The following is a 23558-nucleotide window of genomic DNA, read 5'->3' as shown; positions in this document are numbered from 1 at the left end:
TTTTATTATGGAAACTTTCAAACATACCTGAACGTAGAGAAACGTACGGCGACCCTCATGTATCTATCACCCGCAACGACCATCAAATCATAGCTTGGTGATTGTTTTGAAACAAATACAAAATGTATCATTTCTTTATATTTCCGTTTGTGTCACTGAAAGGTGAGAACTGTTTTTAAAAATCAAATATAATACACTACTATCATGTCAAATAATTACAATTTCTTAATATCATCAAATATCTGGCCAGTCTTCAAAATATCCCGTCTGTTACGTGTTTTGCATTCGGTTTGTTTGAATCAAAATCCGTCTAAGGTCCACCCACGTTGCGTTCAGGTGGTCGAAGTGTCTTAATGCTGTATGCTCTTACTCTTTTCCTTCGTGGGATTTTGGCCTGCCATATAGTTGTTGAAGACACTGAGTTATTCCTTAGTTTTCTCCATCCTGCTCCTGATGCCCGGGTCCCGGGCTGATGTTCTGTTTGGCAGTCAAGGCTGCGGCTCTTTAATCACGTGACCCGTGCCATTCCCCCGGAGCAATGGAATGGTGGCCGTCGAGCGTCCCTGCCGTGCCCTGTTCTCCCTTGGGTTGCACGGAGCAGCGCGGCCACCGGCTGCCTCTCGTGGGGTGGGAGTTGCCTTATGTCCGCCTGTTCTTCCTGGGATCATTGGTGATGACAACAGACGCTAGCCGGTGGCTGTGAGCGCTCGCGGGCTGTGGCAGAAGGTGGGCCGAGGCGAGCTCTGCGGGTCCCTCTCAAGGCGGTTCCGAGCTGGCCGCTTGGGGCCCCCGGGGCGTGGGTGAGGTCGGTGCTGCGGGGTGGCTCCTGAGGCCTGCCCACCCGGCGGGGCGCGCTTGGGGCTGCGGGTATGCTGGATCCCAGCCGAGCTGGAGGAGGCGCGGGCATTTAGGGGGGCCGTACCTTGGGGTCCTGTGGCCAGCGGCTTGGTTTGAGGTGCCGAAGCGGGAGGTAAGACTTCCCCCACAAGGACAGCCCCCTGCCCTCCTCCATGCAAAGCCAAGATCGCAGGACCGGGCCTGCCCCCGCAACTGCCCCATTTTCGTGTCATTAGCGAGCCACCTGATTCCCTGTGGTGCCAGAGGCCGCCAGTTTCCCTTGAATGACGGGGGCATCCGGCGAGTTTGGGGCCGTGGCGCCCCCTGCTGGTGGGGACCACCTCCGGCGCCCTGCACCCACCGCGCCCTTTCTGCCCCCCGGCCGGGCCCCTGCGCCCCCCACCCGTGTCGTCGTCACTCCGGGCACCCTCTGATCCGCTGTCGCTTCGGAGATGGGGCTGGCCAGGCTGGGGACGCGGGCCCACTCGGGCTCCCAGAGTGGACTCCAGCGCCGTCCGCCTCCCCCGGCCCGTGTCCTCGTTGCTGAGCAGCCCCAGGATCGCTAACGTCATCGACGTCGTCCTCGCGTACATTTTGCTCCCGCTTCCCCTCCCCCGCGGGCCCGGCCACTTGCTGGCGCCGGGCAGTGCTGCGTCCCGGATGCTGCCAGGAGACAGGACTCCAGCTGCCGGACTCTGGCGGCGGCTCGAGGTCCCAGGCCGCGGTCGCCGTGTGCGAACTGCTGACGACGTTGCCTCCATCATCCTTTCCTTTGACATCTGCCAGCGAGGTGGGCAGGCGTAATGCTCGGGCTCTTACTTGAAACCTCTGCTTTTCTATAGTTTGGGGAAATTTAATAAATGTCTGCTTCAAAAAAAAAAAAAAAACAAAAAACAAACGGTATAGAGATGGATCTGAGATGCCCGAGTATCATTAATGTTTCGTGATCACTTGGTTTCTTGGAGGGAAGCTCACCGCAGGCCCAACCAGGTGCTGCCCCCTGGGCTGCTTCCGCCAGCTGAGCAGCTCGGGTCTTTGTGGCGAAGCCCAGGTAGGGGCCTCCTAAACTGCTTACACAACTTGAGTGTGAGCTCCTGGACAGGTGGGCAAAATATATATATTTTACCCTGGACCTGATTTCTCACAAATCATGTTCCACAATGTTTGATTTTTCATAAGGAATCATGAATTTTAAGAGCACTATTTTCCTAAACAAAACTGACAGTGGTGCACTTTTTTCACATTAAAAAAAAAAAAACCTGTGAAGTCAGCTTATTGACTCACCAAAACTGTCTATGTCTCTGAATATAAAATGGTAAGAAATGCAATTAGGATTATTGAGAGCAGTGCAATTTTAGCAACTCCCGACACCTGGCTCTCGTCGGAGGGGCCGGCCTCACCCGGCTGGGGGATCTTTGGGCAGCCGCCCAGGTTTCTAATGAGCAGCCGACGCTGAGAACCACTGACGCACAGACTGGGAGCCCAGAGCTAACCAAGTCAGAGCTCCGCTGTTGACAAGTGACTGCCTCACAGGCCTTTAAAGGCTCTTCAGTTACGTGCCCCACAACTGCACATGCCTCCCAGATACCGGGCACAAGTGTGATAGTACACTTCATTGGACACTAGCAGTTGGGGTGAAGAGAGGGGCATGGCCAACACATCACCCTCCCTGAAGTCTTTTAGTCACTAATTAACCAAGTGATTAAACTTGGCACTACTAGCCCACTTACAGATTGTTTTGGTCGCTAAAAATGGAGGAGCTACAGCTCTCCCCTTCTCAGGTCCTCCCTGGTCCCTAACACATAAGAAACACGGGAAGACTGTTCAGCTTCTCTGATGACTGTTTTATTTTTCTGGGTGTCATAACACCTGGAAAGAATCAGGTTTGAATTAGTGTGTGCCCTAGATGCTAACGTCAGCCGAGGCACGACTGAGTTTAAAGATGGGAACGGGGCAGCCCCGTGGCTCAGCGGTTTAACGCTGCCTTCGGCCCAGGGTATGATCCTGGAGAACTGGGATCAAGTCCCACATTGGGCTCCTTGCAAGGAGCCTGCTTCTCCCTCTGCCTCTCTCTCCATCCTCCTTGTGTATTCTCATGAGTAAATAAATAAAAATCTTTAAAAATTTTTAAAAATAAAAATCTTGATTAAAAAAAAAATAGGAAGGAACGATTTAATATGAAGCCTTAAAAGCCCTAGTTAGGGCAGCCGGGGTGGCTCAGCAGTTTAGCGCCGCCTTCAGCCCAGGGTGTGATCCTGGGGTCCTGGGATCGAGTCCCTTGTCGGGCTCCCTGCGTGGGGCCTGCTTCTCCCTCTTCCTATGTCTCTCTGTGTCTCTCATGAATAAATAAATAAATAAAATCTTTAAAAAAGATAAAAGTCCTAGGTAAAGTAGTACACCCTAGGGAAAAAGATTTAAAAGTCTGAACCTTGAGTAGTTAACTCAATAAAAATGACTCTGTAGTGAAGTTCAGGAAAACAACGTATTTGATCATATACTGATTCCTAATGTGAATCCTATAGCCCTGCTGTCAATCGATCATGTTAAATGTTCTTTGCATTTGTGTATGGTGTAAACAGTTGTCAAATGTTTTATTAAATCGTTTCGCTATTAACACGAGTTCCGTAAATGATTTCATGAGAACGTAGCACAGTTACCTTGGTTTGTGGACGAAACGTCTTTAAGACAGCGTTTCTCCGAGCCTCCCTGGAGAACGTTCACCCTGAGAGGTGCTGTGTGCAAAGTGGGCACACCCTGGCAGGCACCGCGTACAGCAGTCATTTTCAAGGGATCATGACTGACCGTAGTGGACGGGAGAGAGACCCGTTTACTTAGGTCTAACGTGGCATTCCCTAAACTCCCCTAACCCCAGAAGCCTTCCGCCCACCCCTTACAGCAGCTCCCAAAAACAGTTCAGGGAACGCCGTTTACAAGAGTGCTTGGCCTCGAGTAATGGGGTGTGTGACTAGCCCGGCCTCAGTCCATTCACGGCCAGGGAGGCTCTTCCTAGCTGGATCTCCCCTACTGTGGACTGAATGGTGGTGTTCCCCCAAATTCATTGGTGGAAACCCCAACACCTAAGGTGATGACAGTTGGAGGCAGGGCCTTGGGGAGATGACTGGTTCACGGAGGTGGAGCCGTATGACTGGGATGGGGACCAGGAAGCAGGCCCTCACCAGACACCAACTCTGCCGGTACCTCGATCTTGGACTCCCAGCTTCCAGAATTCTGAGAAATACACGGCTGTTGTTCATGAGCCCGAGCGGACTTTCAGGAGCCTGAATGCACGAAGCCGCGGGCCCGTCACAGTGTGTTTCTGCTCTTGCTCAGAGAATCACCTTTTTCTTTGGCGGGGGGCAGGGTGGAGTGATGGTGGTTGTAACACCTGTTTGAGGAAAGCAGATGGCCTGTTTGATCGTGTCGCTCCACCAACACTACGTGACGTCCGTGACAACTGTCATCAGGTTCCTTCAGGATCCACTGTGACGTCTTGATAAGGATGTAGAGTGGATACCCCACCTAAGGATTCTGTTGCTGCCTGCCTGACTTCCAGTGAAGCCTTTTCCCTCCCAGTTTTCTCATGATTAATTAGGGGTTCAACATTATACAACTGATTTCCAGGCCTTTCCTACCAGTCGTTGAACACATACTGTCTTCTCGCCACGCACTATGCTGGGGAGGTAAGGGGAGGAAGAAATGCCATGAATTACTGGAAATGCAACAGGTATGGGGTTGGGTTAGAGAAACTCTTGAATCTAGCACGGAGGCTGTGATGGGTGCATGGTGATGGCACTGGAGGCGTGTCTTTTCACCCAACACATCAATAGTTTCATGAATGGTACCAGTAGTCTAAACTCCTGCTAAAGAGCATTCGTACCTGTACCTGTAATAAGAAATACATTTAGGGGGTGCCTGGGTGGATGTCGGAGTCTCGGTTCCAAAACCTGCATTAGCCCCAGGCTCAGCACTGACCACGGAGTCTGCTTCAGATTCCCTCTCCCTCTCCCTCTCTCCCCACTCACACGTGCTCTAATAAATAAGTACAATCCTTTTTTAAAAAAATACATTTAGTCCTCCTCTTAGGTGTTTTTTTCCAACACCAGCAAACAATTCTCCAATTCTCAGTGGACACTGGCCAGATATCCTACAAACTTCATTCACTTGTGACCATAAGCACGTGGAATTAGTGTCAGATCCCACAGCTTTAGGGATCAGTCCACAATACTGCCCCAAGTTCGGACACCTACTGCCAAGCCCAGATCCTTACCTGGCCTTCTGAGTCACTGGCTATACATCTGAGGTTCCCAATGACATCCTCTGGGTTTGATTAATTTGCTACAGTAAGTACAGAACTCAGGGAAACATTTGCTCCAACATTTCCCAGCTTGTTATAAGGGATACAGATGAACAGCCACCTGAAAAGGTATAGAGGGCAAGGTCCCACAGAGAAGAGTTTCTGTCCAAACCCAGTCCTTTTGGTTTTTTATAGAGGCTTCATTACACAGTCATGATTGACCGAATCATTGGCCACTGGTGACTGAATCTGCAGCCCCTGTCCCTTCAGCAGAGGTGGGGGGAGTGGGGACTGAAAGCTTTAACCGTGTTAATCACATGGTTGGTGCCCCCTGGCAACCAGTCCCCAATCATAGGTCACCTAGGGGCTTTCCAGATGTGACCTCATTAATGTGACAAGACCCCTTTGTCACTCTTACCACTTAGGAGATCCAAGAGTTTTAGGGGCTCTGTACCAGGAAAGGAGATAAAGACCAAATATCGAACTCCAATATGAAAATATTAAAAAAGACCGAATATATAGCTCTTAAAAGTCACAATATCACAAGCACCAAACCAAAATTTCTCACTTAACAGGTTTATTTTAGCAGCTCAGTTTTATTACATTCTACATATTTAATGTATTTATATTTCTATCTGTTCTGCATAGATGGCATATTGACTTTTATAGTTGCCTTTTTTAATTTGCTATTTGCTGCTACCTGGCCTGAAGAAAGAGTCAGGAAGACAAACTTGCTTGGTGGATACATGGTGCAGCATTTAACTTCTCAGCAGCAGCATTTAACTTCTCGGCAGAACTTCACTTTGATGTCAGCTTCAGTGTCAGCTTTTCTTCCTCTTCTTTCTCAAATCCCGAACAGACGAGAGATCTTCCTTTAGGGTAGCGAGCACAACACTTACGCAGTTCTTGAATGACAGCCTGACACTTAGATTCCACGTAGTTGCTGGCTGAAAGACACACAGGCAGACCCTAGTCAGGACCTAAGGCACGGGGAAGTTTAGATCAGTGCTTCCCACTCCTTTTCACCTTATTCTATCTACAGACTCGGAAGAAAGAGGACGTACCCAAGCCCACTCAATTCTTTCTGATGTACAGACTAGTCAACAGGCTAATGGGGGGTGGGGAAGCATGATTTGCAAAGTGGTTGAGAGATATTTTTAGATTTAAATGTCCTTTTCTTTGAGGTTAAGATCTTGGGTGCCCTTTTGTAGGACAGCCTGGCTGTGGGAGCTCCCTACCAAGTCCCTGCAACAGACGTTCGCAAACTGCCGCCTCGGGGCGAGTCCTAGTCTTTCTTACAGCTGTGGGCTAAGAGTGGTTCTTACATTTTTCCAAGGTTGTAAACACACCCACACACCCCCACCTCCTCCCCCACATGCTACTCAACAAAGAGCTTCTGGCCTCCAAAGCCTAAAATCTTTCCTACCTGCCCTCTACAGAAATTATTTGTAGACCCTTATCGTACAGAGACCTCAGGTCGGAGGAACTTGACCTAAAGGTTTGAGGTCAGCTGCAGTTGATCTGAGCCCCCTAGTGCTAATGTGGGGCGCACTGGACTCAGTCTAGGATTAAAATAACCCAATTCTGACCACAAAGAATATAGCAGAGTGGCTGAGTCCAAGAGTGGAGCCAAACCAAAGGGGCTCCAATCCTTGCTGTTCTGCAAACCCTGGACAAGTTATTGAACTTCTAGATCAATTTCTCCATCTATAAAATAGGGGTCATGGTAGCATCTGCCTCATGGATGAAAGGGTTAAAGGATCTAATCGGTTTAAAACCCTTATGGCTGTGCTTAATGCTAACTCTTAATCCTTCCAGTCCTTACTCCTCCCACGCTGTAGCCAGAGAGTGTCTCTAACTTGATCCTTGTTCTCCCTTAGCCATGTGTTGCTAATGCAAATAAGAATTTATTGACGAGAAGACATTGTGAAAAATATTTCCCTTTTTCTGAAATTTGGAAGGAGGAAAGGATGAAGAAAGTAGCATTACTGTCATTGTACATCAGCATTTTAGATTAAGAGATTTTTCTGAAAAATCTCTTTGCTTACATCATAAAATGAAATGTCTGAGAATGAAGGTTAAAAGTCAAAGGCAATATACAAACAAGGGTTTTCTTTACTGGTGAATCTTTGGGTAAATTCTTAACATTTGTCCTTCAGACCCTTCCATATTTTCATGGGCATCCATCTCCATGTCCTACATTAATAAGGGGAAGTCACCAAAAATGTCAGTGTTGAAATTAAGAAAGCCATATGGCTTTATTCTATCTTCTTCCAATAATCATTCACTGATTAAAAAAAAAATCCTCTAGCATTTGGTCAAACTTATTGGCCAACTTAAAACCAAATTAGGGGAAAGAAAGAAACCAGGTGGACAGATCACATCAAATATGCTTTAGCTGAAGTATGCTTTCGCCTTTAAGACTTAGTTGCTAACTTTGGCAGCCTGAATTCCAACTGCATTTTCAACCCCCCACTTGTAACCTGATTGCTTTTAAAAAGTGAAGTATAACCAACCCATTTAAAACTAGTCTTTTTAAAAAAGGACTTTGCTCAGCTTAGTAATTCTCAATTCTGGCTGTACATTAAAATTACCTGCTTAGCTTTCTACACTGATTCCTGCCCAGAACCCATCCTCAGGAAATCTGATTTAATTGTCCTAGGCAAGTTTTTAAAGCTCTTCAGGTAGTTCTAATGTACAACCAGGATGGCAAACATGAAAGTTGGATGACATCACTTTTTATTTTCTGCATCTCGGATTTGAAACAATGAGAAAAAAAATCTTCAGAATAATTACAGAAGTATTGCATTTGAGAGGAGTTCCTATCATTTGCCGATAAAACGAAAAACTGGTCTCTTGTAAGTTCACAGATAGAGTGGAAAAATATTTTAAAAAAAGCATTTAACATACTACCTTGTAAACATTTCTGTATTTCACAGGCTTGTTTCTGGCACGGATCCTTCTGCGGCATATCCAGAAAACTAAAATAAGAAAAATGATTTTTATTTTGTCTTTTATCCATAAAGACTTTAAAGCCCCTTTAGATGGGATTTTCTTCTGAGACAACCAGGTACGCTAGAAAACAATTGCACTAAAAAATACTCTTCCCATTCACAGGATGAATCAATTGTATTTTTATAATATCCATTTCATTTAATTTGGAAGACATAAATAGCTTTACATGAAAATAAAACCTTGAATTCAATCAACTCATCTTGAATATGGTAAACCAACTGTGGGCTAGAGGAGCCATGCCACAGCCCAGTAGGCCTCGCCCACCGCTCAGACCGTTCACAGAACCACCCTTGGTAAATGATTAAACTCCTTGAGCCTTTTTCCTTCTAATTCATGTGTAAAATGGAGACCATTCCTACCTACCTCAAACCATTAATGGAGGGATTAAGTGTGATAAAGTATATAAAGTGCACAGTCTAGTGCCCGGAAGGAAGGCAGTAAGGATTCCATACGTGGTAGCTATGATTCCCAAGATCTTTCAAAAAAAGTAAAACCTGACTTTTAATGTACATAAACAGGACTACTTTAACTCAGAAAATCATTTATCAGGTAGTAAATGCTTTCCTAGGAATCAGCAATATTTGGTGCTATTATTACTTCCTGAGAAAGGTGCTAGTTAAGCAGCTACAATAATTTTCAGAGCTCTTACAGAAACCATCTTTTTAAAAATAATCTGTAACCAGAGAATGAATTTAAGTGCCCAAGATCTTGATCAGCAACCTCTAATAACTTGAAGGCACAATTTCAGAAAAGAAAAAGGCCCAGGAGCCTTTGTAGCTAATTTCATTCATTCAAATAACCTCCTCTTTTTTTTCAGAGCCCCCTAAGTTCTCAGTAGATCCAAGTTAGGTCAGTACTGGGAGGGGAAACACTGGAGCAAAACCTAGGATATTTACAGGATGGGAGAAGGAAAGGCAGGTGAATTGCTGCAGGGCAAATAAGCGACAAATAGATGTTGATGCTGCTAGGAGCTGCTCTCTTCTCTCTAAATCAGTACCAAGTCCTTGGTGATCAGGGCATCTGTTCTGTAGCAGGTGCTGACTTTTGTGGGATTCATCAGATCCCAGTTCCAGCTGATGATGTCCATTAAAGGTTCTATGGCAATTTCCAAAGGAGTCAATTTCAAGTTACGTATCCTGACTAAGTGCTTTTGTTGACTTGCTTTCTGCCTGCGTGACCCTCTCTCTGCAGTTCCACTCGTGCTGTTCTTCATGGCCCTTCCTAAGCTTCTGTGTTCTTGAGCAGTTTTTCAACCCACTTCCTCCCCCCAGGCCCACAGGTGGGTGCACTGCAGTGGTGGATGAAGTGATTGCCATATACTGAACAGAACAGAGGAGCATATCTTCCTAGAATCCCAGCACCTGGAAAAAAAATAGATCATCAAAATCACCACAACCGAATAGGGCAAACAAAAGAAGACGGGAGAACAGGGGAGAAATAGAAATACATACCAGGCTAATCATCAGGCAAAAGCTTAAGCAACAGCTCCTGTACTCCCCTGACCTGTCAGAAAAAGAAAAGTTTATAGAGTACTCTGTTGTAAGAGCCCCGATACAATGGAAAATGATTAAGCAACACGGGTACCATTAAATGATGCTGGATCTGCCACAAGCGAGAGTTGTTATCCATGTAGCGCTCCTCAGGGTAGAGTTGCCACATGAGAGGTAGCTGGGAGGTAAGAAGGTGACTTGGCCTAGCTGCGTCACCTAAGGGAACCTGAACTTGCTGGACTCGTGCCCTTAGGAAACTCGTCTCCTGATGGGAAAAAACGATCAAAAATAAAAGCAGAGATTTCAGGCTTCTGAGACTGGTTAGAAACCAAGTTGCTTGAAAGCAAAATCAATAAAATACAAAAGAGAAGCCAAATGTAAACAGTTACCTCTTCCACGACGGCCACCCACGTGCGCTGGTATTCGTCGCGGTAGATACCCTCTTGGTGAACCCAGAGGCGGTCGGGTGGAGCCCCCACATCCTCTCCTGCCATCCTGGGCTTTGGGTTCCAATTCTAGCCCTGCTTTTCTCCACCTAAGCCTGCAGCACCCGCGCACAGGACACAGGTGTGACTTTTTGGGTTTGAATGAACTCATCCATTGAGCAAGGTGACCTGGTACTAGCAATCACCAACCAGAACCAAAACTCGTATCGCATCCGTCCACTTGCACGGCCTAAATAGAGCCAGGGCCATCTGAAGCTCCCCGCAAGACCCTGAAGCGACACTCGGCAGAGGCTTAGGTCAAGCTAACGGTTGACTGTGAAGCGCTCAGCTCCTCAGCACAGCGGGAAGTTCTGTGGACCTGCAGGCCTAGCACCTCGGGAAGCTGGGCGGGGGTCACAGTCTTTGCATTCACAAAGCAGCATCGGACAAAGGGTAGTTAGCACCAGAGGACGCTCAGGAGTGTGCCTGAGGGCACGTATTTGGGCAGGAAAGCAGTGTAACAAAGGACACGTGAGCCAGATTCCCCAGGCGAAAGCCCCTTCCAAGCAGTCCCATTGTAAAGGCTCGTGAAGGCTGAATCCTATGCAGCGCTTTCCGAATTAAAAGTCTCAAGGACAAACGGCCTATTTAGCAGTTTACTTAGAAAGGTCACTTCTAGCACTTGGGCTGTTCGTGTTAAGGAACATATTCAAGGTAGCTTCATGGAATTTTGAAGCTCCAAAAGACTTTGGGGGTCACGGTGGTTTGGAGCTGAGAGCAAGTGATCCTTATCCATCTAGGTCCTGGTTTCATGTTAATAACGCCTCAGGATGTCTCAGGAGCCCGTTTTCCCACAGAGGTGTGTATGCATTTAAATCCTGATTTCCCAAGTCAGAAAGCCAGAAAAAGCCCTCTGCCATTGGAGAGGCGGGAAGGAAGCAAGCCTCCTGGGCAAACTCCTTCCAGAGCGCGGCTCTAACCCCGTGAGGCTTCTCTGCCTAGCTCGGGATCTCATTTCAGGGCCTCAGCAGCACTCGACCTGCCTTCTGGAGGAGTGTGTTGCTTGTACCTGGCCCCCAGCATCACGGCATGGTTTCACTGCATTTCTACCTTTGCCAGGGCACATACAGCACATACAGCATTTGCCCCACAAAACAAAGGCATCCTATTCTCATCAGGTGGCCTTTCGGTAGGAGAGGAACTGTACCCCATCTCGGGACATTGTTAAACCACTAAATTGAGATTGTCAAGAGCACAGGAGATGCCCTCTTTTCAAGGACAATACTGAGTCTGATTCCCCCCCCCTTGACACTGTGAGTTCGCCCTCGCTGAAAGTAGAAGGCATCTTTTATAGACTTAAGAAATGGTCTGATTTCAGTGGATGATGTAAGAGCATCATAGTTGCTTCACCCATTGTACTCTGAATGCAGTGGACTCTGAGCCCATCGTAAGCTTCCATCTTACAGGGTTCTCTTATTTCAAACTCACCTAGCCAGGAAGGAACCCCTTCTCCTGCACCAAATCCCAGTTTCTCTCAGTGGCAAGAGCACCTCTCCTGATCCTGCAGACTCAAAACTTACAAGTGATCTTGGACTTTCTCCCCTCCTTTACTTGCTACATCCTATCTGCCACCAATTCCAGCAAGCATCACTGCCACCGTATTTGTCCTAAAAACTAGGCTCATTTCTGGTTCCAAATCCTTGCTCTTGCTTTCTACTTGCCTCAAATGCCTCCCCAGGCCATTCTGTCTATCTCAGAACCATTATGGCACAATGCGGGTGCCTGCCTTCTTGATGAACACTTCCTGCCTCCTGGGACCACTGCAGCATTTATGTCTGAGCGTAAGCTCATATTTTGGCCTCTACGAATTGCCTTGCAGATTTGCTCTGCTTATTTCACAAGCCTTGTGTGCCTCCCCAAATACTGTATTATAAGCTCTTCGATAACAGGAATGATACAGTCTTGGGCACCCTAAGTCTCAATACTAGTCAGTGTTCCTGTGAGTGGATATGTTTACTGAGAGTGGAAGCAGCTAAAGACCACCTATACATGGGTTGAGGTTGATTCCTTAGGGATATCATATAACTATATATTTTTTCAAGGCCATTTCTTTCCATTTAGCAGATAACAATCGTTCTGCGTCTCCTTTTCCGCAGGGCTTTGGAAAGGAGAGATACAAACAAAAACCAAGCAAATATCAATGTCGAGATAAAACATATTAAAGTCTGGATGTCGAGCACAAAAGAAATAAGTATGGCCATTTAAAAAAACAGAAACCAAGGGTTAAGAGTTTCAGTACCATGTCACGTTCACAGACAGGTCCATTCATAGATAGACAACTAAGATATTGACATTCAAAGGTGTTTAGGGGGCGACTGGGTGGCTCAGTTTGTTAAGTGTCTGCCTTTGGGTCAGGTCATGATCCCCGGGTCCTGGGATGGAGCCCTAGATCGGGGCTTCTCCCTCTCCCTCTGTCCCTCTCTGCCTGCCTACTTGTACTCATGTTCTCTTTCTCTCTCAAATCAATCAATAAAAATCTTTCTTAAGGGCAGCCCCAATGGCCCAGTGGTTTGGTGCTGCCTTCGGCCTGGGGTATGATCCTGGAGACGCGGGATTGAGTCCCATGTCAGGTTCATTGTGCGGAGCCTGCTTCTCCCTCTGCCTGTGTCTCTGCCTCTCTCTTTCTCTCTGTGTCTGTCATGAATAAATAAAATAAAATCTTTAAAAAATCTTTTTAAAAAATAAATGTTTTGAATGAGAAGCAAAATTGTACTGGTTACCTTGACATTAAAAGGAAATGATTCCAGTGGTATAGAGGGCAAATAAATTGGAGATGATAGTCTGAGTTACTATGAATTACTACAAAGGGACCTATGAGTCACTAGGAAATATTCTCAGAAGAAAGGCAGTGTGACGAGCTGCTGTGACCTAAAGGCCAACATGCTGGGCATCAGTAAGATGAGCCTGGGAACAAACCCCAGCACTTGACCCTGAAGTTCCGCTACCACTCACCGAGAAGCTGACATATGAGGATGTACCAACAATCTCGCTACAAGAGAACAGCAAAGGCTAAGTGAGAAAGATTCAGATGAAGGATCATCAAATCTCAGGTTGTATGAATCGCAAACCGTTTCCCTAAAATGTGATCCTTGGAACACTTGCCCCTAACATTTTCCTTGGTCAAATAAGTTTGGGAATCTTTCAGTCATAAAGCTCTTATTAGTGTAGTAAAGCTCTGGCAAGTTACACAGTGAAGAAAGTTTATTTTGTTTGACATTTCCCAAAATCATTTGACTGGAGAACATTTTTCTGCACATGAAACTTGTTCACAAAATTCACAACCCCTTGCACTTAGATGAATGTCTTAAATTTCCAAGATCAACTGAGGTACAACATGCGATATAATACACAACATGAACCTGTTCCACTCAACTCTAAGGAGTACTATTGTCTTTGAATGTAAGTGGATTCACAAAGTTCTTATATGGCTTCATTATTCATGAAGACTGTAAATCATATTGTCCTCATGGTGGGGGGGGTCACGTTGATGTCTTGGGTCGAGATCATACTGGCATAAAGTATTTGCTAGTAAAGGCCATCATAAATCATGTTTTAAATGGATGACATGCAACATAGAAAGGCTTCCTTAAAAAAATCATAATGAACTACAATTTCCAGGTGTTTGAACGATTTGTAAACAGTTATCAGTTGAGTACACTTATTTTCTTTGAATCGAAGCGATAATCTGATATAATTACAATGGATGAAATCACTAAGAACACATGCCCTGGAGTCAGTTGGCCTTGTCAGGGTATCAATCCGGAGTCTGGCAGTTACTAGGTTTATGGCTTGGGACAAGTGAACATCTCTACAGTAGTTTTCTGAGGTGTAAAATGAGGTATAAGAACATATTGAGCATAATGGGCACCACTTATTTCGCACTCATATACTTATATTGAGTCTTTTAATATTTACAATCACCTGATTAGATGGAGAGTTTTATAGATCCCACTTAAGGATGAGAGAAGCAAGGAACAGAGAAGTTAAGTCAGTTGCATGAATCCACAACACAGGCATGAGGTTCTAGACTGTGATTACAAGTGTGACACTTTACACATAAAGGTATATAAATGGTTGGTGGAGGGACTAGCGCAGAGGAAGTCATAAATTTCAATAGTCTTTCTGTGTAGCCCAGTTAACCCTTTAGAACCGTACAATTTGGCTGTGAGCATTATAAAGGAGTCAGAGAATGTTGTGACATTTGAGATTGACTTATAGCAACAACAAAGAAAAGCTGTCTTTCCTGTTGCAGGTGCGTAAAGGCAGTTTATAAAGTCAGAGTACCCCATTGCTAAAGATAAGAGTTGCGTAGCCACTGTTGTCACCTTAAGGCATGGTGTGCTAGCCATGGACAGTAACTAGACGTCAAGTACGAGGTCAAATGGAAAGTTAAGAGGGAATTTCGATTGTCCAATGTAAGTGCATAGTGGAGGTTTTGCCCGTCTTCACCCTCATCAAAAGGAGTCATGGAAAGAGGTGCTATGTGATCCTTAAGCATTAGGGGCAAATGCAAGTTTCTGGCACAGCGTCATAGATAATTCTTGGGGGGGGGGCTTGGACTGGGACTGAGTTGGGAGAAAAGAGCAAAGCATCAACACCTGTTCAGTAGCCCCCTGGGAACGTTCCCTTTCCAGTACTGCCTGGTGGGACTAGAAATCAGAGCCCCCGACGCGGGTCCCGATGGGCTGTGCGGGGGCGGCACGGCACGTACCTGTCCTGGGTTTCGCACGCTGCCTACCATGCACGTGTCTTTGCTAGCCCTAGGGAGTTGCAAGATCTAAACTGCAACCCGTGGCACGTCTGACATCCCTGAGAACGAAGCTGCTTTTGCACCAACTTCCCCGGCGTCTGAGCGCATCCAGGCCAGGAGAGCCGGGCGCCGTGCACCGTGGGCGCCGGCCGCGGTCCCCGCAGCCCTCGGCGCCGGCCTGCTCTCCCCCGCTCCCGTGCTGCGTGCGGGACACGCGAGTGCGTGCACGCCTGTGTGGCACACCGCAGCGGCCGCGCTCGAGAGTGACACTTTTTCCGATACAGTATAGCACTGTTTCTGGAAGAGGTTACTCACATGAATATAGTGTTTCTTGGGCTAATTAATCCGCCTCAGGAGCAGCGAGGCTCAAACTTCCAGGTCCCCCGCCCTGGGCCACTCCAGGCACGATCGGGACGTGAGCGTGCAACGAGCCCGAGGTCACCCGGACCGAAGTTGCGAGGCGAGGGCCGGCACCCGGAAGTGCTCCGGGGAGACTTGTACGAGGTTCAGGGAGCGGAACTTGGAAACAAAGCGCAATAAAATAAAGCCTGAACTGTCTGAGGAGCGGGTTTCGCAAGCGCGCGCCCCGGGCTCAAGAGGCCGGCGCGCGCCGCGAGGCCGCCTTCAAGGGCTGTCCCCGCGGCGTGTAGGCCGCGCGCGGCTCTCCCCGGCGGGCGCGCAAAATGGGCGCGGGCGCTCGGGAGGCGCCGGCCCGGCCGCCCGGCCGCCGCTCACAGACCACGTCGGCCCGCGGCCCGCGAGCGCCGCCTCCCCGCCCGCCCCGCCGCCCGGCCTGACGCCCCGACCGCGGCCGGCTACCGCCCTCCGCCCGACGGCCACGCCTGCCCCGAGCGGCGCGGGCGGCTCCCAGGTGCCGCCGGGCCGGCCCCGCCCGCCCCGCGCCCCGGCCCCGCCCCGCGCCCCAGCCCCGCCTCCGCGCGCCCGCCGGCCCCGCCCCGCCCCGCCGGCCCCGCCCCGCCCCGCCCGCGCGCCCCGGCCCCGCCCCCGCGGAGCCCGCGCGCCGCCGCAGCCGGTTGGCCAGGCCCGGGCGGGCCGAGGCGGACGCGAGCGGGGTCGGACCAAGATGGCGGGGCAGGTGGTGCAGGCGGTGCAGGCTGTGCACCTCGAGTCGGACGCCTTCCTGGTGTGCCTCAACCACGCGCTGAGCACGGAGAAGGAGGAGGTGATGGGGCTGTGCATCGGGGAGGTGAGTCGCGCGCCCCGCGAGCCCGGCCGGAACCCCGCGGGGCAGGCGCCCGGAACGGCCGCGGCCGGAGCCCGGCGCTGCGGAGGCTGCGGCCGGCCCGCTCGCTGCTCAGGTAGTGAGGGCCCCGCGTCCCCCGCGATCGCGCCGTCTTCCGGGTGGGCCTTCGAGTCCCGCTGGCAGCCGCCGTCCGTCCCCACGGCTGCAGGCATCGCCCCCCGACCGCCGCCGCCTCAGGCGGGAGAGACGCGCGAGGATAATGGGGACGCGGCCGTGTGGGGCGCAGCCGAGCCCGCCGAGGCCCCCGGCCCCCCTCCACAGAACCACACACCCCAAGCTTCACCTGGGGCTTAACTCTCCCTCGCGGACACCCCGAACTCCTAACCCTCCAGTCCTTGGTGCCGCTGGACAGGAGCACATGACCCACTTCCACGCAATCTCCACCCATTGATACCAAACCAGCAAAATGTGATCAATAATCTTTTCTGCTTTTTCCCACTCTAGTTGAATGATGACACAAGGTAAGACCATGTTCGTTTCCTCCTCTCTTGGGATCTCCGTAGCACTGTTAACTGACCCAGCACAAGGTGTGCAACATTCTATACGACTCGTACTCGAAGTTTCCATTACGACTCCCGAGCTCCCTCATTGATACACTTTCAATTCCACCCCAACCGTGAAACTTGGTTTCGACCCTACTTCCTACAAGGAGGATTTTCGCTACATATATGCATGTCCTTATGTGAAAAGACACGGGTAGCAGTACCGAGATCATGACTGAATCGCTGAAAGCTCTTATAAATAGAATTTACTGGATTCACACAATGATGTTATGTTCCGCTTCCTTGCTGGACGCATTGTACGTTCTCTCTCCAGCGAAATGACAATGAAACACAGGTGATTTTCTCTCTGGCGTCTAATAAGCACATTACCAGATATTTCCCTCTATTGACTCCTTCCTTCGTGTCTATTGTCATTGGCCCTGCCTCCTCTGGTGGGCCCTCCAGTAACCCTAGAGATGCCCAGTAACTTGAATGCTTAATTAAGATGACAAAAGCTTTGAGTCACCTTTATTTAAATTTCACTATGTACTTCTCACACCCACCTCCTTAATGCCTTCGATTCTAGAAATTTCACTTTCCCAGGGAACAGATATGATGTACTTAGCCACACTTCCTCTGTCTCTGCTAAGGTATCATGGCAAGAACTGCTAAGCTTGTTACTTTGCTTTAATATCTTTTTATATTCCAAGCCTCAGTTCCCTTTTTTTCCCTAATTTATCCCCAAAAGGAGTGACTCCAAATTCACATATACCGGAACTGAAATACGCACAGTTGCTGAAAAGGTATGTGTGCTAGAATTTTGCATGATGGAAACGATCAGCTGGGGAGGGATTTCTGGCCGACATTGGCTGCTCTCAGCAAGGGATCAGTCTGCGTATGCCCACGTTCACGGCTGCATAGCATATCCTCTCTACTAAAATCAGTTGAAGAGTGTACTCACCAGCACTGGAACCGAATACCTCTATTTGTAGCAGATTCAGATGAGGAATCACCCTCAGCTCCCCTCCATTCTGTTGACTGCCTAATTTCTGGCCTTCTCCCCACTTCCTTGAAACTTTTGGTCGGTCCTCCAAACCTGTGCCCCTCACTTTTATCTCCTTATGTCAAGTCCCAATATCTACTTGGGCAGCCCTTCTCTTACAAGCAAGTTACTCATGACTCATGATTCTTAGTCTACCTTGACTTTTGTCCTGTCTGCCGTCCTGCCTCTGCTTTTCTGGCAGGCTCTAGCTTTGGTGGTCTAGATCATGCTTATCAACCTATACTTTCTGGTATAGGACCATTTCAGTGTTTTCCAAATATGATGCAGGCCACTGCTTTTGTAAAATACTCTGAAAATCGATTATGGCCTCTTCTCCTGCCAAGCAGACAATGGAACTCCATCTGCTTTTCACCCCTATATGCAAGCCACTTTGCCTCCTTTCTTCCCATATCTAGGAAAGAAATGCATTTCCTACCCAGAACTACAGGTTCTTCAAAGACCTTGCTCATCAAATATCTCATCTTCTGAGTCTTCAACCTTTCGACAGGCCTTTTTTCCTTACGATACGATTATGCTTCAATTACTCTCATTTCCCCAAGGGAAAGGGTAATTACTTTTCCACCCTCTATGTTCCTGTAGTCACTGCTCTTACATCCTCCTTTTAACAGCTAGACCTCTTGAAAAGATAGGTTGCGATAATTATCATTTCTTTACCTTCAACAGTCACACATACCAAGGCCTGGTTTCCAATTCTGTCTCTAGTCACCTCCCCATTGCTATATCAGTGGGTTATTTCTTGGTGCTTATCTTATAAATCTTTCTCCTCAGAACTCTGAACTGTCATGGGTTCTTTTGTTTGTGTTGTATCTCCCTCCTCACCCCTTCCTTCCTTCCTTCCATCCATCCATCATGGGCACTTCATCCTTTGCATTAAACACTGGTATTCGCCAGGTTTCTGACTTGGTCCCCTCCTTGCCTTCCCAGAATGTCTTCTGGGCAACATTACCTTCCCTATGGCTTTAGCTGCAACATTGAACTTAGACCTGTCTTGAAATCCTTCCTCTGAAGAGAAGAAAAAAAAAAGAAATCCTTCCTCTGATACTCGCTGTGTGACTTTGGGCATGTTATTTAACATCTGTAGTCTATGATTTCTCTGCAAAACAGGGATGATGACAATCACCAACCTCAGAGAATTGTTGGGAGAGTTGGATTTAGGTACTGTGTGTAAAACACTCATTTGTAAAATGGGTATAATAATAGTACTGACCTCAGTGTGTCACTGGCGGAGTTTTATTTTTATTTTTATTTTGAAGTTTTAATTAAAATTCAAGTTCATTCACATGTGGTGTGGTATTGGTTTCAGGAGAATTTAGTGACTCATCACTTACATGTAACACCCAGTGCTCATCACAAGTGCCCTCAATCCCCAACATCCTGCCCACCTCCCCTCCACCAGCCCTCAGTTTGTTCACTGTAGTTAAGAATGTTTTTTTATGGTTTGCCCCTCTTTGGTTTTTCCCCATGTTCATCAGTTTTGTTTCTTAAGTTGCACATATGAGAGAGATCATATGGTATTTGTCTTTCTCTGATGGACTTAATTTCGCTTAGCTTCATATACCCTAGTTCCATCCACGTAGTTGCAAGTGGCAAGACTTCATTCTTTTTATGGCTAATACTCCATTATATAGATATAGATATACCAAATATCACCTCTTCTTTATCCCTTCATCAGTCGATTGACATCTGAGCTACTTCCATGATTTGGCTATTTTGGTAATGCTGCTATAAGCATTGAGGTGCGTGTGTCACTAGGGGAGTTATCAAGTCAATAAATGGAAAGCACTTTTTCCAAGTGCCTGACACCTGGCAGCTAGCCAGCAAATATTGGCCATTCTGACTGCTGTTGTTAATATCCAGTAGATACCAATTAACACCAATTATCCTAAGCTCTAGTACTTCATACCCTACTGCCTGTTTCACGCTTAGCCAGACGCAGTCATCTTAAACTAACATGTTCAGAACTGAGCCTTTCCTCTTCCTCAAACCCACTCTTCCAACACTGCTCCTCCCCCAGTAGTTCCTGAGCCTGGGGGCACCTTGGAATTACTGAGTAATTTTACAAAATCCTGATGCCAGCTCCATTGGTCTGGAGTGAGACCTATGTGGCAGGAGTTTGAATAAGTCCCCAGGTGATTCTAAGGTGCAGCCGAGTCTGGAAGCCACTCACAGCCATTCGGAACCAGATTGCTTTCATGTTGTTTCCAACTGCTGCTACCTTCTTGGAGGTCCTTATCACTTCTGGAATACTTGCTAGCCTCTCCCCATTCTCCTTGCCTTGAGTCTCTTGCCTCTAGTCCTGTCTTCTGATTGGTTGGGGTATGCTCTTTTGAGAACTTAAACCTGACCTATCTCTACTTAAAATGAATGCATTTTCCATTACCTTTAGGATGAAGTCTCGTTAGTTTAGCATTCAGGGCCTTCTTATTTCTACCTATCTGCAAGTTCTAAGCATGGTAAATTATGGCAGTTTCTAGGTTGTGCTGTACTGTTTCATTCCTTGTATCTGCTGGGCATTATGCTTGGACTGCTTCCCTCTGCTCGGCTAGCTCCTTATCCCTCGCAGGTGCTGCCTGTCTCTAAAGAACCTGTCCTGACCTGTAGACTAGGTTAGATACCCTCCTCTGTGCTGTAGTAGCTCCTCTCGCAGATCTGTCACAGGGCATGGCTATTGTCTTAGAGTTGTTTACCTGTCCCTCTTCCTGGACATGACTACTGTATCCGGTTTATCTTTGTGGACTTAGGCCCTCATGTAGTGCCTTACATATAAGTATATATTTAAAAAGTCTGGGATCCCTGGGTGGCGCAGCGCTTTGGCGCCTGCCTTTGGCCCAGGGCGCGATCCTGGAAGACCCAGGATCGAATCCCACGTCGGGCTCCCGGTGCATGGAGCCTGCTTCTCCCTCTGCCTGTGTCTCTGCCTCTCTCTCTCTCTGTGAGACTATCATAAATAAATAAAAATTAAAAAAAAATAATAAAAAGTCTGTGTTGTACTGATGACCATACATTCCTTAAAATAGGAACTTAGTGTTTACCTGCCCATGAGCCATGGGGAGGTATGGCAGGGGGCACAGATTTCTATCAAGGGCCTGATGATAAACATTTTTGGCTTTGTGGGTCATACATTTTTTTGTTGCAGTTCCTTAGCTTTGCCATCATAGTGCAAGAGCAGCTACGATATATAAATGAATGAACATGGCCAGATTTTGCCCAAGGGATGCTGGGCAGGCCATATTTTCTAGCCTCTGTTCTAAACCAAGACAGAGGAGCACAAGGAAGTGGGTTTCAGTACTTGAGTTGCAAGACTGAAAAGGTGTAGGGGCCAATCTAGCTAAGCTGGAATATCTTTTATTTCTTATGTGACTATGACTAACAGGCTTCATCAAGCCCTTCAGCTACCAGTGGCTTTCAGGGACATCTCTCAGTCGTTTATGGCCTTTCTATTTGCTTGTCTCATTTTGTTTTTCATTTATGTCTCGACTGGTCTTGCCATCCTACCCTGCACTTCTTTTCCTCCTTCCTCTAGCCACTGAGATCTTATCTGACAATAGGAGAGAGAAGTCACCCTGGGCAGCAGCTCCTACTAAATACATTCCCAATCTTAATGACGTGATTTTATTTTTCAAGAGTCCATGCTTCATCTGGAATTCTGTGTTAATTTGTTCTGGCCAAATAGATATTAAACTGCAGGAGTTCAGTGACCTTATCTTTTTAGTACATGCTGGCATGGCATATCTTTTTCCATCCTTTTATTTTTGGTCTTTTTGTGTACTGATATTTAAAGTGTGTTTCTTTTTTTTTTTTGTACATTTTTTATTGGAGTTCGATTTGCCAACGTATAGTCTAACACCCAGTGCTCATCCCATCAAGTGCCACCCTCAGTGCCCATCACCCAGTCACCCCGTCCCTGCCCACCTCCTCTTCCACTACCCCTTGTTCTTTTCCCAGAGTTAGGAGTCTCTCATGTTCTGTCTCCTAATTTTTCCCACTGAGTTCCTCTCCTTTCCCCTATAATCCCTTTCACTATTTCTAATACTCCCCGTATGAGTGAAACCATATGATGATCGTCCTTCTCCAATTGACTTACTTCACTCAGCATAATACCCTCCAGGTCCATCCATGTCGAAGCAAATGGTGGGTATTTGTCGTTTCTAATGGCTGAGTAAAGTGGGTTTCTTATCAGCAGCATATAGTTCCAAAGACATCCAGTCTGAAAAAAAGTCAAAAAATAAATAAAGACATGTAGTCTGATAATCTCTTTAATTGGAGTATTTAGTTCAACTATACTTAATGTGATTATTGATATATATTATGGGTTATGGCTTTATCTTTTTGCTTTCTATTTGACCCACTGATTTGTTTTCTCTCTTCTTTTTTGCCTTCTTTTGAATTAATCAGATATACTTTATTCTACTTTCAGCCTCCTAGTTAAAAAATTCTTTACTCTCCTTTTAGTGGTTATCTTATGGAATTTTTTCTTACATTTTATATATTTATTTGAGAGAGACAGTGAGACGGAGAGAGAGTAAGGGAGGAGGGGCAGAGGGAGAAGCAGCCTTGCTGCTGAGCGGGGAGCCTGATGTGGGGCTCCACCTCAGGACCCCGAGATCACAACCTGAGCTGAAGGCAGATCCTCAATCTACTGAGCCATCCACGCACCCTGACATTAGGAAAGTTATTTGACATTTCCCAATTTCCTTTTCCGTAAGTAAGGTTAAGACCATCTACTTCATAGGTAGGCAAGCTAGTTCACCAAAATCCAAGTCATTGAAATACTAGGTTGCCAATGCCCAATTCACCCAATATGTAATTCGATAAAAAGGAATTTGATGAATCTCATTAGAACTCACAGAATTTGTTGTCACTCTCCTTCTTAATTGCTGTCTTACCGTTTTTCCCTTATTCTCCCCTTCTCCTGTACCCTATCTCTCCTGCAGCACCCGCAGCACGGACAAGGCTGTATCCTTCCAACAGCAGAGAGCTGGGGTAGAGACAAACTGAACAGTATTGAAAATGCTGCTGTCCTGTCAATCTTAATTTGGCAGAAATACTTAAAAGCTTATTCAGCTGTCTTGATGCACTCTAACATGTCCCTCCCTCCATTCTCTTTCAGCTCTGTTTCCGTTGAGAGCTCAGCTTCTTGTCTCATTGCTCCTTGGGAGGTCAAGGGTCTTTCTGTTCTGCTTCGGATTTTCTTTATCATGTACTCCGTCTGCCAGACACTGTACCATTAATAAGGAAATCTGACTCAAACATGTTCCCTGCCCTCCAGGAGCTTATGTTCCAGTAGAGGAGAACATTCTTTCAAGAAACAGAACAGGACATGATATGAACTGTAGGGAGATCTGTGCATATTATAAAAACACTTGCATGGGAGGGAAGAAGGACTGATTCTTTATAGGATTGGCAGGGAGTTTAAAGCTGTGGAAGAGTTCATCGGGTGGAAGAAGGCACCAGAGGCAACCACATGCTTCTAATGGCTGCGGACTTCAGGAATCTCCTGTCCGTCTTCCCCCTTGTCCCTGCAACATCTACCGGTGCCACACGGGTCTCTTCCCGGGAAACTCTTGAACCATCTCATTCTTCTGGTTTTCGTTCCTGTCTCTTCCTTTTTGGCTTCTTAGCCTACTCATCTGAGACATGGGCACACCCCTTTAATTCAGGCCGGGACCCCTGCTCCCTCTCCCTACACTATTCCTTGACTCTCTTGACATCTCCTCATCCTAGATCAGCTCATTTTCCTTCCTTCCTTCCTGATCCTTTTTCCATTTAGATCTTCCTCTCCTGTTCCACCGAGTTTCAACCTTGAAGTTTTAGAGTTATCCTTGACAACTTCCTGTCCTCTCACCCGTGGGCCATTGCCTATCAAATCTTATGTATT

At 47.2% G+C, this 23558-nt stretch overlaps 3 protein-coding genes across 5 annotated transcripts in view; 1 reads left to right on the top strand and 2 right to left on the bottom strand.

The window, feature by feature from the left end:
* Window positions 1–5691: 5691 nt before the first annotated feature.
* Window positions 5692–15326, bottom strand: CMC4 (C-X9-C motif containing 4). 3 transcript variants are annotated; one of them, XM_077890381.1, is made up of 3 exons: window positions 15187–15326; window positions 8045–8112; window positions 5692–6078 (listed from the first exon to the last, which is right to left on the bottom strand). In XM_077890381.1, the coding sequence occupies exons 2-3, from the start codon at window positions 8100–8102 to the stop codon at window positions 5930–5932; spliced, it is 207 nt and encodes a 68-aa protein (XP_077746507.1). In that variant the 5' UTR covers window positions 8103–8112; window positions 15187–15326; the 3' UTR covers window positions 5692–5929. The 3 variants fall into 3 exon arrangements, with proteins under 3 accessions (XP_077746507.1, XP_077746509.1, XP_077746508.1); XM_077890383.1 differs by lacking the exon at window positions 15187–15326 and adding an exon at window positions 9144–9283; XM_077890382.1 differs by lacking the exon at window positions 15187–15326 and adding an exon at window positions 9043–9182.
* Window positions 9367–15325, bottom strand: MTCP1 (mature T cell proliferation 1). The gene is made up of 5 exons (XM_077890379.1): window positions 15187–15325; window positions 10026–10177; window positions 9731–9901; window positions 9598–9649; window positions 9367–9507 (listed from the first exon to the last, which is right to left on the bottom strand). The coding sequence occupies exons 2-4, from the start codon at window positions 10128–10130 to the stop codon at window positions 9602–9604; spliced, it is 324 nt and encodes a 107-aa protein (XP_077746505.1). The 5' UTR covers window positions 10131–10177; window positions 15187–15325; the 3' UTR covers window positions 9367–9507; window positions 9598–9601.
* A 557-nt stretch (window positions 15327–15883) lies between the features above and the next one.
* Window positions 15884–23558, top strand: part of BRCC3 (BRCA1/BRCA2-containing complex subunit 3) — a 62438-nt gene continuing 54763 nt past the window's right edge. Inside the window, exons 1-3 of the mRNA XM_077889404.1 lie at window positions 15884–16078; window positions 16580–16596; window positions 17366–17420. Coding sequence (XP_077745530.1) covers window positions 15956–16078; window positions 16580–16596; window positions 17366–17420 — 195 coding nt within the window. The 5' untranslated portion in view covers window positions 15884–15955. The remainder of the gene's footprint in view (window positions 16079–16579; window positions 16597–17365; window positions 17421–23558) is intronic.

The sequence above is a fragment of the Canis aureus genome, chromosome X, assembly GCF_053574225.1.
Source record: "Canis aureus isolate CA01 chromosome X, VMU_Caureus_v.1.0, whole genome shotgun sequence".
Classification (NCBI taxonomy): domain Eukaryota; kingdom Metazoa; phylum Chordata; class Mammalia; order Carnivora; family Canidae; genus Canis; species Canis aureus.
The sequence above is the reverse complement of the archived record's forward strand: the minus strand, read 5'-3'. Positions and strand labels throughout refer to the sequence as shown.